At 36.1% G+C, this 17,795-nt stretch overlaps 1 protein-coding gene across 2 annotated transcripts in view; it reads left to right on the top strand.

Moving 5' to 3' along the window:
- LOC144450278 (uncharacterized) overlaps positions 1-14,029 on the top strand; it is a 105,679-nt gene extending 91,650 nt beyond the window's left edge. Inside the window, exons 5-7 of one of the 2 annotated variants that reach the window (XM_078140877.1) lie at positions 5,480-5,578; positions 12,907-13,013; positions 13,567-14,029. In XM_078140877.1, coding sequence (XP_077997003.1) covers positions 5,480-5,578; positions 12,907-13,013; positions 13,567-13,570 — 210 coding nt within the window. In that variant the 3' untranslated portion in view covers positions 13,571-14,029. The remainder of the gene's footprint in view (positions 1-5,479; positions 5,579-12,906; positions 13,014-13,566) is intronic. The other variant, XM_078140878.1, reaches the window with a different exon arrangement.
- Positions 14,030-17,795: the final 3,766 nt, after the last annotated feature.

Genomic DNA, 17,795 nt, shown 5'->3' with positions numbered 1-17,795 from the left:
CACTCAACCAAACCACGTATGCTAGCAAGACAGCCTGCTTCCATTTTCATACGTTGAGCTGTACTTCGTTTTGGTAGGGACGTTGATTTTATATCTACAGGACTCAAATTACTCAATACAGTTCGTACGACAGGTTCTATTACATTTGCAGACACTCCAAGGGTGAGGAGATGGTAGTATGTCATTCGAATTTCAGTTCTGTACAAACCATTTTTCATCTTCGTTTCCAGAGTCAGTAACTTCTCAATCTGTTTCTTTAGCATTTCTTCGCTACTTTCTTTCTCTCTCATCTGTTTATTCAGTTCACTGATTATACCTTCATAGAATAACTTATTTGCTTCTTTGTCTTGCTCTAAGTTTTCTTCAGCTTTCTTAAGTCTATCTCTCAATGTATTGATATTTTTATCTCTCCGCAAGACCTTCTGCTCAAGTGCAGTCATCTTCTTTGCTTTGTTTTCAACTCTCTTGCATTTTGTTTCTTTTTCATTTGCTATATCCATCATGGTTTCTGCTGTATTTTTCCACTTTTCTATATGCTGCTTCTCCGATGTTAGTTGTTTGTGGAGATGTTGTATTGTTTTGTAATGCTTGTCATCATTTTTCTCACATTGCTTTAAGAGTGTCTGCTTTTCCTTCATCAATGTTTGCTCCATGTCTTTGACTACAGCTTGTTTTTCAATGTCATGTTTGAGTTCCATTGTTTTTACAAGTATGAGTTTCTCTTCTATACATTGAGTGACTGTATCTTGTGTTTTTCTTTTTTCTAGCTCCACCATTTTGTTTGCTGCTTCTACTCTTTCTCTAGATTCTTCTATTTTCTTTTTTGACATGTTATGGACTTGTTTCATTGCTTCCGTTGTGGTAGCCAGAGTTTCTTCTGCTTTTCTCTTCAGAGTAAGGGCATCTTTTGTTCGAACATTGACACATCTTCTAAGCTGATCATACTTTTTCTTCCAATGTCTTTCTTTGCTGTCTACTGTACACACTTGGATCTGTCTTCTTTTCTCTTTACACATTGCTTCCTCATAAGTGGGAGGTGACATTTTATTATGCATATAGACTTCATTGGAAGGCAGGCTGGGTTGGTAGGGAGGTGGAATGTCAGCAAGTATTGCTATTGGTTCAGGTAAGTATCTTGCGTAGGGGGTGGGTGCACATTGAGATTTCCCAGATTCATCAGCAACATTAGTGACTTCCAAACTTGGCCCAGAAACTGTACAGTTTACATTCTCTGTTCCCTTTCTTGGTTGACAACATAGTGTACTATTTAGAAAATGTTGTAGTGCTTCAAACGATGACACAGCACCACTTCTACCCACTCTGCTATTATTGTTATGGACCAGTCGTTTAAAATCACTTAGGAGGCGTTCACCTTTTGCTTTTACAGCATTGATGTCTTAGTGTTTTTTTCCCTCTTGAAAAATCGATGATCGTCTAAATATACACAATTTCACACATTGGCCTCACTGTCAGTGAACCAGAATGAAGACAACTCGGCTAAGGAAGGCATGCCCAGGCATGCGGTTGCAGTTATGCAAGAGCAGTCTCACTGCCGACTGTGAATCGACCAAACTTTGTTTATTGGCCGACAGTTTACATGTAAAGTTATACGACATGAACGTGTCTTGCCATTTCCAAAATGCAAATATTTGGCAAGTAAAAATAATTAAAATAATTACAACTTTAATTTGGCTTCAGACTTTGCATTATATTTTTCGTATCTTTCCCCGTTTTACATGTAAAGCCGAAAAGGTTCTCTCTGGTCATGCCAGTGGTTAGCCCTGCTTACATACGACAGGCGGTGCACGAGTCTATATTGCTGACTTGACTCTAAACAAATAGTAGGGACATTTGTCAGAATCGAGTCCCGGATTACTCCGTATGCAAGCACGACTAGTCAGTGATCATACCGGGACTGCTTTAAGTACGAGCGAGGTGAGGCATGTTGAGGTATTTTGTTGAGAATTATAAATATTGCAAAAATATCAAGTATAAGGTTTAAATACAATGGAATGATGAAAAAAACTGGCAGAGTCTGATGACAGGCGCCGGTCACAAGAAACTCCGTAAATTAAAATATCAGACGATGTTATATCTACTACAACTAGTACAAGTTGAATGTTGTTGACTTGGTAAATTTGTTAGAAAATTGAAATTCGAATTGCCTCAAAATTATTTTAGATCCCCAAGTTATTTCATTCATCATTAAAAATATTCCAAGGTTAAAGCTGTAAGACACTGGAATTATTTATAGCCAACCTCAAAATCCTCTTTTTTTCTTTTTCTTGTGTGCATTTCCCAGTCATTTTTTTCTGAGACTTTGTGCAATTTTTCATAACAGTAGATTTTTGTTATAGAATGGTGACTATGGTATAAAAGTACAATACATTACCAACTTCTGTGTAAAATGTGTTTTATAGTGAGACATCATATGAAACCACTAACCACTTTATTACATCGCTAAAACAAAACTGCATAGTGAAGAGCTGAAGAACTGAACCACTTCTACATGTCACCAAAATAAAATAAAAAAACAAAACAAAAAACAGCGGAGCTATTCTGACCGATAGGTCGCTTGTTAAAGATCTGTTTCAGGTAGTTATTTATTTATTTCCTATAGTTTAGTAAAGTCTAGAACAAGTTGTGTCATATTTGTTGTTGATGTTCCTTTGTGGATGTGGATTGGTAAATGTTTATGTAGTATTTCTTCAGCCTTGGATAGAAAGTTAGCAATAATTGTAGTATGGAAATATTCACATTTGCTTATGAAGTGTTCACGTAGTGTTCATGTTTATTTCAGCGAACGTTTACACGTTCTCTGTAGTACTCTTCTTCTCGAACGTAGTCATGAAGTATTGTTCGATTCATAGAAATATTTGCCACAGTTGTGTTATATGAACTCAGAAAAGGGCATTGTCCTTATCATGAAAATTTTGGTCGCTTTGCATTGCGTTGCGTTCCGTACACTATAAACTGTCTGTGTATCCCCTAGACATTCTGTTTCATGAGCATCTATAACACATGTATTACAGAGTTTGCGTTCATCCTTATAACATGTATGTACACGTCTACATGGTATTCAGACGAAATGTATAGAGGTAGCATCAAATTACCTTTAAATATACTAATACAATCACTGAATTTGTTTACAGTTGAAACATTTACAACGTTGTCAACTGCCTGTCTGTGACTGATTTTAGTTTCATTCGATGCTAATGTAAGGTCGCTTTTTTGGCTGTGTAGCTCACTTAGTGAAACGGTGTGGGCATGGGCGCCAGTTCAGATATAGCCCATGCCCACGCCTTTCAATCAGGATAAAAATGATGGAGATCATTAACTAGGAACTTGTCTATTTTGCTTCCGTTTATCATAATGATGTTGATGTTGTGTGATATATGTTGATTCTGAAGAGTGGACATGCTTTAATTGACAGAGGACGTTCACTTTCAAGACCATTATTGTATATCTTTGAATGCATTGTAGTATGTTTATCTTTATAGTAGTCAACAAAACAGTTCTTTATGAGCTCACATGCAGCAGCAGATAAAGTTAGTACAACACCACCTCCAGTTATTTAAGTTTCACAATGTAATACTCTTGAAGCTGCTTCATTTTTCTTGGTAATGGTTTTTCTGGTATTCAGTGAATAGTTGGTGTTAGTTCTGTTACCGGCAACATATTTTGATTTTGAAGGAGTGTAAATTTGTGGAGATTTCTTTGTTCTCATTGGTCGGGACATTGCAAGAGACATGGTTGGTCTGGTATAAGTAATAATTCAGGGTTAGTGCAGATACTCGTGGAATTGTAGTGGTATAGTACCCTGTACATTGAAAATGATAGGAACTCATTTACTGGATCAATTGCACATTTGAATAACATAGGAAACATCAAAGTTAAAAATAGGACAGGTTGAGTGAAAACGTCGGTAGTGAGGTAAACAGCTTAAAACAGGAAAAACAATAGCCAGAAGCTTCCAACTTAGGACTGTTACATCACTCACATGACACGACACATAGAAAACTCTAACATATTAACAACAGCAAGCAGCTTTTCTGGTTACTGGAATGCAACTTGACAAAATGGTGGTGTCTACGCACATGGGGCTACTACTGAATAACTTATCACCATACTCACTGTCATATGTTAATTTACGGCACTTGACAGGTTTAATTTAGGTTCCTTCGGTAGACTTCAACTGCCGTGTCAACAGGCATTCTAATCAGGAAGTTAGAATACCAGTTTAATTGGCAGGAGTTGCTTAAAAGATGTACTGGGTAACTTTATTTTTCAGGAGCCCAGAGAAAACACGTCTGTCTGCTGTTACATCAGGTGCACGCCCAATGAGGGAAATAATCCACAGTTACAAAGCATAGAATATACTCATCATCTGACCTGATTCTTTTGCACCAACCTTTGATGCAACATATATGTTAGTCTCGATTACCCAGACTCTTGCCATTGAGGGATCCATCACTGCTGGGGATGGAGCCCTCTATGGCAAGAGTCTTGGTAACAGAGACTATTATCTGCTTTGTATAATTTTATCTATATTTAGATGTTCGGGTTTCTGTAGTCAGTTTGTCTGTATGTGCTGATAGTTCCAGGGGGCCTAGAGGGCCCACTTGGAACTGTTGATTTACCTTGGGCACAGTAGGTTTCTTTCTTCATTGACTAATCGCGGGTTTCCCCTACCAAGTCCTACGCAGTATGAGACATTACCCACAATGCATTGTTGGCTCGGCTTACGAAATCATGTTTACCTAGAGCACAGATAAACACACATGTTGAACTTATGATTTATGTGTATTTTATGCATATTTCATTTGGGTACAGCTTGTTTTGAGGTCATGAAAGTCAATAGACAATTGGAAGGATCCTATTTCATTGATTGAATTGTTTCATTCTACCACATTCAATGCAAGCACTGAGTACTTCCAGAAAACATTGCCCTTAGTTTCAGCCATGTGGCCTTGTTTTGAAGTTGTCAAGTTCACAATCAGAAATATGAAGTCAGAACTGCCTATAGCAATCTAGACATATCAACATTCACACAGGCAGAGATCCCTGGAAACCAAGTATTTTTTATTAGTATTTGTTGTGTTCTCTTTGTGTTTTTTTTAATGCTACCATGACAAATGAATTTCCAGAGAGTGAAGGTGTATGATCTTATCTAGTGAGAACTTAGATGTTGAATCAGCAAATTACAAACAAGTGGTTGCGTGTGTGCATTCTGTATTTTGTCAACAGCAGGATCCAGCTCACGGTGGTCGGCGGCTGTGGGACCCGACAGTCACTCACAATTACCGACCTTGCTCATTAATCAATCTATATAATAATAATGATAATAATAATGAGACTTAGGAAACATTTCAAGAAATTATGTGTATATTTACACAAAGAGATTACAATCATAATTATTGATATAATATATTGCAATACTATAACAAGAGGATTAGTAAATTGTATCCTTTAATTATAGAATGAAAGGACAAGTCTACATTTGGGTGCTATCAAAGGGCATTTGGATATCTGTAAATTGTTGCTGGAAGCTGGGGCCAAAGTAAATTCAGTAAATGACGTAAGTTGATTTTAGATGACTAATATCTTATTTATCTACTCTGTGACGTGTACAATGTGACATCAGAGAATATTTGACTGCAATTTGTCAAGTTGATAAGGTAAGTACTTACATATTTTCATAAAAAAGCCAACTACCTTTACAAAATGGTTTTATAGAACTTTTGTGTAGACTATTATAGAAATTCTGAAGTACTTTTAATTAGTCGGATTTTTACATGCTTTACACAAATTCGTCTATCGAAGTTTTATAGACTTTTTAAAGATTTGCATACAATTCTCTAAAAAGTTTATCATCTGTCATAGTGCTAAATCTGATAGACATATTGTTAAAGTAGTTTTAATCTTGACAGTCTTACAACCACTTTATAGCAATTTCAAGCATACCGGTACATCATAAACATCTGCTATTACAATAAAAATGCTATAAAGATGAAAAGAATATTCAATATATTTAATTGTGTTTGGCTAAAAAACGTACGAGCCTGCCAGTATTTGGTGCTCTATTGTTCATCACTGAATTAGTCAATATGGAGTGAGGTACCATATGAATTGGAAAATCTGAGCGTGTTTCTGGACAAAATTTCGTCAAAAGCTCACTGAATCAGGCACGATATTTTATTTTCAATATGATCGTCAAGTTACTATGACATCAATGTTTCATCATAGACCCTATAGCATGGCTTTGGGGTCAAGTGCTACTCAGTCAGAATCAATTTCCCTCGGCTATTAAAAATTCATTTGCTCTCGCATGCGCAATAAAGTTTTATGTTTGGCGCCACTGTATATTGAAACATGGATTGAAAAAAGACTATGTAGGGAAAATACAACAAATCGAGATTGGCAGACCTGTAGGGAGAGGACTGTGTATAAAATGGTACTCCTCTGAGACCTCCAAACCCAAACTTATACTATTACCTGTATCTCATATTTCATACCAACAGTATCACACAAAATAGATACTATGGATTACTATTGTCCCTGCTCTTCTGAGGAACCACTGTTAATCCCTATGAGGTCACTTGAAAACACAGTATTTTTGCACAACTAAACAATAAGATGTTACCAAGCTTTAGACATGGTAACATATCCATATGTTTGTCTTTCTGTCTGTGCAGAAATTTTAATATCTGAAACTAGTGGGACTAATTTGATGCTTGGTGGGGATGTAGTTAGTAAAAATTGGACGTGAATTGATAAATTTAAAATAAAAAATATATAATAATAAAAATTTAAATAATTAAATAAAAAGTGAAACAAAATTTTCCAACAATAACAACTAATATGTTATTTGACATGCTAACAAATACACACATAATCGAATTTGGTCAAAAAATCCCCAAAAGTAACAAAACAGGAATAATTTTTCTAAAATGGTTAATTTTCGACCTCAAAAAAACAGGACTGTAAATCTTGCCACTGGGGGCGCAATGTTTGTCAATAAAACAGGCTGTACTTGCAAATGTAATTTGTGTCTGAACTTTCAGGATAGATTTATGATATAGGGTAGTTGCATTGGTCAGTACAAAATGCAAGGTCAGTGGTCACCATGTAAAGGTATTATAAGACAGTTTCAGGTATATATGTAAATATATTTATTAATATTAAAAAATACAACTTTTAAGGAAAGGAAATAGCATCATTACACCTTGGAACCTTGTACATCCTAGCAGGATGTGTACATCGTATTGCTAGAATGTGACCACATCCTAGTGCTAGGAAAAAGAGCACAGCTATGTACCACCTATGTGCCTCACAGTCCCTTTAAAGGGTAAATATTTTCACAGCCCTGGTACATGGTTGTGAAAAATATGCTTGTTGGATGTATGTGGAATACCTTCCCTGTGCCAAGACTGTTTTGCAAATCCCAGTACCATAGCTGTGTACTGCACACCTAGCACATAGTTGTGCACATACATGTAACAGCTATGGTTGAATAATACCCTGTAGCAACCATTTTGTTCATATCTGACTAGCATTGCTCACATAGCTGGTACATGGCTGTGGGAAAAAGCTCTTGTACATGGATGTTGTAAAAACATAAATTAATTATGCTGCATTGCTATTTTTTCACATCCGTGTTACATTAATGTTGCCATACAAGTGTCATACATATGTCTAATCTAGGTACAGTATGTTACACCTAGTGTGTTAGCCAGAGCTGTTACAGGGATATTGTACACATAGCTGGTACAGCGCCCGTGGCTCCACTGAGATGGTACAGCTATTTGCATAATGCTGTCCCTAGGTATATGAATGTTACAGGGGTATGCAAGGTTCCCTGTGTATGCTGTTAGGTAAATTGAACTATAGCTGCACAGTAAATTTGGTTTAAAAAATCACACAAATAACAAAATGGTATGAGACCAAATCATTTTGGCTTGGCCCCTCTGACTTGAAATTTGCCTGTTCTTAAAAATGTGCTATGTTAAGATAGTATGAGATACATGTTGTGTTTGCTATTATTATTTGTTTGTTTACTTCATACTTTCAATGTGTTAAAATGACCTATTTATTTGCCAAATATACACCAACATATATATCTATGGCTTGAATATATATATACACCTGTTTTGACCCTTCCCAAATTGTTGTAATTTGTCTTTTTAGCACAACTGAACTGATAAGGTTCAGTAGTGCTATAGGCATGGCAAAGTGTCTGTGTGTGTGTGTGTGTGTGTGTGTGTGTGTGTGTGTGTGTGTGTGTGTGTGTGTGTGTGTGTGTGTGTGTGTGTGTGTGTGTGTGAACAACTTAAAGTCAAAAACCGCTGGACCAATTGCCATGATATTTGGTGGTCATGTTACTTCTGGTGTCTAGTTGAAAAATTGTAAAAATGAAAATGAATCCATCAGAGATGTGGGTTTTGGGTAAAAAAAATATCATATTGTTCCTCAAGCAGAGATACTAGTATTTCAATCACATTATGATCAGCAAGGCTATTTTCAGCCTTGCTTTTAGAGGTAGAGGACTTCAGTTTAGTTGTGAGAAGTATGTCTTTAAGATTTTTGTTTCGTTCTATTCTGTGCTATGATTGGTTTGGTCAGGTAGAGTTGGTTCAAGGTTACATTATTTTCTAGCAGTTCCCAATGTTTTGTTAATGTGCCTTTTAGTTTAGACGCTTTGATGTTGGGACTGTATATGTTGTTTTGAAAACTAGAGGAATCTCTTGAGTTGATTTTAGAAATGTCTCCCTATTCTCATAATGGACCTAATGAGCGAATCACTTCTGATTTGTTGTATCCTCTTGTGTCAATTTGTTTATGAAGAATTTCAATTTGTTTTGGAAATCGTCTTCGTTACTGCACGTTCATACCTCATTGTTTCAATTTAATAACAACCATTAAAGGCTGAATTTGGGTAACATGTGTTTCGGTGTCTGTGGAGGTACTGAAAAGTGTCAGTCGGTTTGGTGTAGTCTGGATGACCAGAATGTGGTTTCTATAACCACACACTGTATAAATCATAATGATCGATATTGTATAGGAACTAGACTAGTTTGATGTGAGTCTTGATATCCAACCTTTTGGTTTGTTTGAACCTATGACCTTTGTAAATCACCAAATCATGGCATAGCACTTCCGTTTCTGAGCTGACCGACAAAAATTTTAATGTTGGGTGCATTTCATTTATCTTTTCACTCAAAATATTAAGTTCGGTTTGTGTGCCATTGAATAGCATGAATATGACATCTCTGAAACGTGTCCAAAGTGATATTTTATCCATGTATGTTTCAATAATGTGACACTCAAGTTTGTGGAATGAGATGTCAGCTATCTTTGGAGAAGTTGATGAGTCCATACTACAAACACATGTTTGTTTGTAGACATCTACAAACAGAGGCTACTAGAGGAAAAGCACTGTTTGTATTTTCTCTTGTATTTATTCATGATTTACCAAAGTGTGTTTCGTGTGTTTGTCTTGAAAATTTTTCTTCTATCCATATCGGGAGATTATTCTCAAGATGTTATTTGTTGAAACTATAGTTTAGTGGTTTGGTAGTTCTCTTTTTGGAGGATGTGGTGGCCCTGAAAAGGGCCATTAGTAATAAAGGGAAGGCGATTCCTAACACTATCAATATTAAATAAGTGTATGACATTGCGTTTACCATATAACCAACTGTGGGTTGTTCGATCAAGTTTGTTAATAAGTGGAAGCATTTTCCAAGGTTGGTTCAAACTTGATTATTTTGTTTGGTAATAATAGATTGGTTTAAAGGTCAGTTAGCCAAGTGATTAGGCAACTCCTCATGGATTCTTTTTACCAGCTATCTATCTTAAATAGAAGCATGGATTGTTAACTGCTACTTATTGCTACTTACACAGAACAAGTTAGTTGTGAACCAGTGACATGTAGGTTTATACAGGGAACATCCTAGGACATCCTAGTGCTAGGAAGAAGAGCACAGCTATGTACCAGCTGTGTGCGTCACAGCCCCGTTACATGGTATATTTTTCCACAGACCTGGTACATGGTTGTGAAAAATAAACCTGTTGAATGGATGTGGAATACCGCCTCTGTGCCATGACTGTTTTGCACATCCCAGTACTGCATATCTAGCACACAGTTGTGCACATGCAGTGTACATGTAAAAGCTATGGCGGAATAATACCCTGTTACAGTAGCAACCCGTTTGTTCATATCTGACTAGCATTGCTCACATAGATGGTAAATGGCTGTGGGAAATACCTATATTACAGCTATGCTAAAATAGCTGGTACATGGCTGTGGGGAAAAGCTCTTGTATATGGATGTTGTAAAAGCCTATGATGCATTGCTATTTTTCACATCCATGTTACATTGATGTTGGCATACCGGTTACAAATCTAGGTATGTTTACACCTAGTGTGTTGGCCAGAGCTGTTACATGGATATTGTACACATAGCTGATACAGTCACTGTGGCTCAACTGAGCTGGTACAGCTATGTGCACACCCCTGTCCTAGGCATGTGAATGTCACAGGGTGTGCAAGGTTCCCTGTGTAGTTATGAACCACACATTACAAAATTGGTAACCGAGAAAAAAATTGCATTGCTTCTGCATCTGGAAAAATAATTTAATGCAGGATTGACAATAGAAAAAAATTGCTGTCACAGTGATGGGGACAAAGATTGCTGCCATACCTATTTCCTCCCACCCCCCATATCAAATGGTTCTCCCCTAAAAGCCGCCATCCGTGGAGTTGTCAGATATGCCTAGCATTCACCTTTCAACAACTGGTAATGCTGACATACAACTTCACAGCCTTTATTTGGAGTTGAAGCAATCAACAATGGATGACGAGAATACAATGTGGAGAAAATAAATCTGTAGCGGTAAGTTTTTTTTCGTGTGTATTACATGTAACTCAAATTTCATATATAGGTACTACATATAGTTTCATCATCAATCTACATTGTCATTTTAGAACCGAATATGACAGCAGACCATAGATTGACCAATCAAATTTTTCGTCAGTTTTGATATGGTGTTGATTGATACTTGCCTGTCACCTAGAAATTCGCTTATTTTGATTTTGATAATGAAACCAAGCTGGTCACTATGGCTTTAAATGTGATATCTTGTTTATGTTTGTAATGTAACAAAGTTAGAAATTTGGCAGTAGATTTATCAATGTTGAACACTGAATGAGATAACTATCTAAATCAGAAATAAGGTTATATAATAACTTTTATTCATGCAACTACCGTTATATCACTCTAGTAATGTAATGGTTGAGTTGTTACAATGTAGAGATTATACAGTGATGGATCAATGCATCACCACCACCATCACCACCATCATCATCACCATCATCATCATCATCATCATCATCATCATCATTTGGTACTGTTGATGTAGGTCAGTGACCTGTACAAAGTTTCATTTGGTGAGATGTAAGTGTCAATCAAGTGTGAAGTCTCCACGGCTGTAGTTTCTGAAATATGGGTCAATGGTATAGTTATACTGAAATGGTGCTGATTTCCAGTATTTATGAAGTCTTGATTTGAAACAATCAATGGTCGGTGTATTCACAACATCTTCAGACAAATTATTCCAAGGTCGGAAGACTCTATAAGTGAAAAATTGACTCTATAAGTGAAAAATTACCGGCAAACTTGAAAGAGTGACCACGAGTTGAAGGGTTCACTACAATAGTGAGGGAGATTGAGTTTTGTAGAAACCATGTGTGTATTTATAAACTTCAATTATCGCCGCGAACACATCTGTAAGTTAAACTTGGTAACTTCAAGGCTTTTAGTCTGTCAAGGTATGATAAATCTTTCATTCCTGGGATCAATTCTGTAGCTCTTCTTTGTACTGATTCGATGGTGTTGATTTGACCAAAGACAAGTAAGAAGACTTTTTGTCTGTGATTTGATTTGATTTATATGGTGTCCAAACTGAATAAACATATTCAAAGTGACGTCTGATTAGTCTAGGATACAGAAAAATAAAAGTATCCTGGTCGAGAAACTTGAAAATCCTTCATACTATTCCCACTAGGCGGTTTTCTGTTTGTACAATCTCGTTTATGTGTTGGTCAAAGATTAGTTTAGATTTCAACTCGACCCAGTTTCAACTCACTCCAATTTCAGTGCATCAGATGTGTGGGCCGATTGCTTGGTTTTTTTTCATTATGTGTTTCACATAAAAATTCTGGTTTTCTTACAATAACGATGGATGGATAAACCAAGTACAAAGTCAAGACATAGTGGATGCATGATGTTCTATGCTGTAACGTCTTTTACATGTATAACTAATGATAATAACCGTATGTGACTTTTACTGTTGTGCTGTTAATTTTTTCACATTCACCATAAACGGTTATGTTTTGGGTGTGAACTATAAAAAATCCTATGAGAAAATGTGATTTGACATCAGAATGTGAAGTCATAATGTGAAAGTTTTAGATTCATCAGAATGTGAACATAAATTCAACAAAGTTCCATGTTCCTATCACCTCCTGTCTTTTACAATATTATGAAGTGAAAGTGAAGTACTGTGATTTAAGAGTTTAGATTTATAATACCTCTCTTTCACTGTCTTGTTTCAAAAGGAACATGACATGTAAGAAGCATATAATTTTGTTGAATTTATGTTTTACATCTGAAGAATCTAAAACACTCAGAAACATCGTGTCTCTATAGTTTATTGTCAAGTTACACTTTTTCATTCACTAATTAATAGAATTAATGAAATTGTGTTATCACCCCCAAAACACTCAATTTGGGTCAGTATGAAAAAAACACACACCATGAACAAATGTATACATAATCACATTTCTGAAAATGTATAGTTTCAGATAGTTACCATCGTTATTTACTGAACATCTTTCATTTTAATGTAGGTAATCATTGTGACTAGAAACACAGTATGCATGGTCTTGGTTGATACTACTCAAATGAATCTCGGTAGAGCCATTACCAGTCGTCACTCTTTCTGTTGTTGTGTCAGGTATTATGAAGTCATCAATACATTTATCAATTACTATTTTTATGTACTGTTTCATGTTCAAGTCATTTGATTTTCATGTTCAAGTCATTCAGCATTATGATGGTCACCACAATGAATGTACTTGCTCTTCTGTGCTCTTGTGGTCAATTCAGCACCACCAAAGTGAATCTCACCACATTGTTGATCAGCCTCATTGGAGACAGTGGCCACAAAGTCTTTACTAATTGGGATAAACCACATTGACTTAAGGCAATTGATGGGGAGAATGGGCGCCATCTGTTCATCCATCATTCTGCCTGTTCATCCGTAATATGTCATTTCTCAGACATGCAATATGCTGCTTCATTCATATAGGTGACCACATATCATGTGGTACATAATTATGCAACTCACTTTGTTTTGCGATATATGCAAATTTGACCAAATGACGGCCATATTTGTAGTTCAAAATCCATATTTACTGCATAACTCAAAACTGTAATACCCAGACAGTCCATTCAAGGCATGTATGCTGATAACTAAAACCTGATTTTTTGTTCTTCTTTAAATACAGATAATGAGAAGACCATTTAGCTAGGGATGAGAAAAGACATTGTGGAACTATAAGTAAACATCCATCGAGATTCTACATCAAGGATGATACCATGTCTGCTTATATTCAGAAAGAAGACACAAACCCACATGGATGTGATGAAGGAATGACTTCAGTGATAGTCAAGGTCAACAGGAACATGAATACAATTTCTTTTCAAGACTGACGTGAATTAGCCAAAATATACAATCTTGAATTTTGACCAAAACCCATGACCATTTAATTTTCACTGGGAAATGCTTACCATACTACATTTGTTTTTTGATGTGTTACCAGTGTTGGCAAGAAATATATGTATTATGGACAATTAAGTTTCCACAGAGATTTCATTTATGAGAGGATACATGATTGAGTGTCAGAGTGAATTGATGGGGACAATAAGGAATATTTCATCACTATGGTACTCTGTAATATACACACTGCATCTAAGTATACGGTACTATATGATGTGTGATATCATAGTGTCTGTAATATACAAACTGCATCTAAGTACGCTATGGTGTGTGATATCATAGTGTCTGTAATATACATACTGCATCTAAGTACTCTATGGTGTGTGATATCATAGTGTCTGTAATATACATACTGCATCTAAGTACTCTATGGTGTGTGATATCATAGTGTCTGTAATATACACACTGCATCTAAGTACTCTATGGTGTGTGATATCATAGTGTCTGTAATATACACACTGCATCTAAGTACTCTATGGTGTGTGATATCATAGTGTCTGTAATATACACACTGCATCTAAGTACTCTATGGTGTATGATATCATAGTGTCTGTAATATACACACTGCATCTAAGTACTCTATGATGTGTGATATCATAGTGTCTGTAATATACACACTGCATCTAAGTACTGTATGGTGTGTGATATCATAGTGTCTGTAATATACACACTGCATCTAAGTACTCTATGGTGTGTGATATCATAGTGTCTGTAATATACATACTGCATCTAAGTACTCTATGGTGTGTGATATCATAGTGTCTGTAATATACACACTGCATCTAAGTACTCTATGGTGTGTAATATCACAGTGTCTGTAATATACACACTGCATCTAAGTACTCTATGGTGTGTGATATCATAGTGTCTGTAATATACACACTGCATCTAAGTACTCTATGGTGTGTAATATCATAGTGTCTGTAATACACACACTGCATCTAAGCACTCTGTGGTGTGTGATATCATAGTGTCTGTAATATACACACTGCATCTAAGTACACTATGGTGTGTGATATCATAATGTCTGTAATACACACACTGCATCTAAGCACTCTGTGGTGTGTGATATCATAGTGTCTGTAATATACACACTGCATATAAGTACTCTATGGTGTGTGATATCATAGTGTATGTAATATACACACTGCATCTAAGTACTCTATGGTGTGTGATATCATAGTGTATGTAATATACACACTGCATCCAAGTACTCTATGGTGTGTGATATCATAGTGTATGTAATATACACACTGCATCCAAGTACTCTATGGTGTGTGATACCATAGTGTCTGTAATATACACACTGCATCTAAGCACTCTATGGTGTGTGATATCATAGTGTCTGTAATATACACACTGCATCAAAGTACTCTATGATGTGTGATATCATAGTGTCTGTAATATACACACTGCATCTAAGTACTCTATGGTGTGTGATATAGTGTCTGTAATATACACACTGCATCTAAGTAATCTATGGTGTGTGATATCATAGTGTCTGTAATATACACACTGCATCTAAGTACTCTATGGTATGTGATATCATAGTGTCTGTACTATACACACTGCATGTAAGTACTCTATGGTGTGTGATATCATAGTGTCTGTAATATACACACTGCATCTAAGTTCTCTCTGGTGTGTGATATCATAGTGTCTGTACTATACACACTGCATCTAAGTACTCTATGGTGTGTGATATCATAGTGTCTGTAATATACACACTGCATCTAAGTACTCTATGGTGTGTGATATCATAGTGTCTGTAATATACACACTGCATCTAAGTTCTCTCTGGTGTGTGATATCATAGTGTCTGTAATATACCCACTACATCTAAGTACTGTATGGTGTGTGATATCACAGTGTCTGTACTATACACACTGCATCTAAGTACTCTATGGTGTGTGATATCATAGTGACTGTAATATACACACTGCATCTAAGTACTCTATGGTGTATGATATTATAGTGTCTGTACTATACACACTGCATCTAAGTACTCTATGGTGTGTGATATCATAGTGTCTGTAATATACACACTGCATCTAAGTACTCTATGGTGTGTGATATCATAGTGTCTGTACTATACACACTGCATGTAAGTACTCTATGGTGTGTGATATCATAGTGTCTGTAATATACACACTGCATCTAAGTTCTCTCTGATGTGTGATATCATAGTGTCTGTACTATACACACTGCATCTAAGTACTCTATGGTGTGTGATATCATAGTGACTGTAATATACACACTGCATCTAAGTACTCTATGGTGTATGATATCATAGTGTCTGTACTATACACACTGCATCTAAGTACTCTATGGTGTGTAATATCATAGTGACTGTAATATACACACTGCATCAAAGTACTCTATGGTGTGTGATATCATAGTGTCTGTACTATACACACTGCATGTAAGTACTCTATGGTGTGTGATATCATAGTGTCTGTAATATACACACTGCATCTAAGTTCTCTCTGGTGTGTGATATCATAGTGTCTGTACTATACACACTGCATCTAAGTACTCTATGGTGTGTGATATCATAGTGTCTGTAATATACACACTGCATCTAAGTTCTCTCTGGTGTGTGATATCATAGTGTCTGTAATATACCCACTACATCTAAGTACTGTATGGTGTGTGATATCACAGTGTCTGTACTATACACACTGCATCTAAGTACTCTATGGTGTGTGATATCATAGTGACTGTAATATACACACTGCATCTAAGTACTCTATGGTGTATGATATCATAGTGTCTGTACTATACACACTGCATCTAAGTACTCTATGGTGTGTGATATCATAGTGTCTGTAATATACACACTGCATCTAAATACTCTATGGTGTGTGATATCATAGTGACTGTAATATACACACTGCATCTAAGTACTCTATGGTGTGTGATATCATAGTGTCTGTAATATACACACTGCATCTAAGTACTCTATGGTGTGTAATATCATAGTGTCTGTAATATACACACTGCATCTAAGCACTCTATGGTGTATGATATCATAGTGTCTGTACTATACACACTGCATCTAAGTACTCTATGGTGTGTGATATCATAGTGTCTGTACTATACACACTGCATCTAAGTACTCTATGGTGTGTGATATCATAGTGACTGTAATATACATACTGCATCTAAGTACTCTATGGTGTGTGATATCATAGTGACTGTAATATACACACTGCATCTAAGTACTCTATGGTGTGTGATATCATAGTGTCTGTAATATACACACTGCATCTAAGTACTCTATGGTGTGTGATATCATAGTGTCTGTACTATACATACTGCATCTAAGTACTCTATGGTGTGTGATATCATAGTGTCTGTAATATACACACTGCATCTAAGTACTCTATGGTGTGTAATATCATAGTGTCTGTAATATACACACTGCATCTAAGTACTCTATGGTGTATGATATCATAGTGTCTGTAATATACACACTGCATCTAAGTACTCTATGGTGTGTGATATCATAGTGACTGTAATATACACACTGCATCTATGTACTCTATGGTGTGTGATATCATAGTGTCTGTAATATACACACTGCATCTAAGTACTCTATGGTGTGTGATATCATAGTGTCTGTAATATACACACTGCATCTAAGTACTCTATGGTGTGTGATATCATAGTGTCTGTAATATACACACTGCATCTAAGTACTCTATGGTGTGTGATATCATAGTGACTGTAATATACATTGCATCTAAGTACTCTGATGTTTACAAATACAAGCAAACAAGTACACAAACAAACAAACACAAATAAACAAACAAAAACATTTAAACCGACAAATGAGTGCTCAATACGGTTAGTAGAGCGAATTATATACAGGTTTTGAAAATTTGAACAAAATTACATGCTATTGACCCTACAGAACTGTTTCGTGAGGTGCGTATTCCTAACTCAATTTCTACC

This window comes from Glandiceps talaboti, chromosome 19 (genome assembly GCF_964340395.1).
Source record: "Glandiceps talaboti chromosome 19, keGlaTala1.1, whole genome shotgun sequence".
Classification (NCBI taxonomy): domain Eukaryota; kingdom Metazoa; phylum Hemichordata; class Enteropneusta; family Spengelidae; genus Glandiceps; species Glandiceps talaboti.
This window is presented reverse-complemented; position numbering and strand designations above follow the sequence as displayed.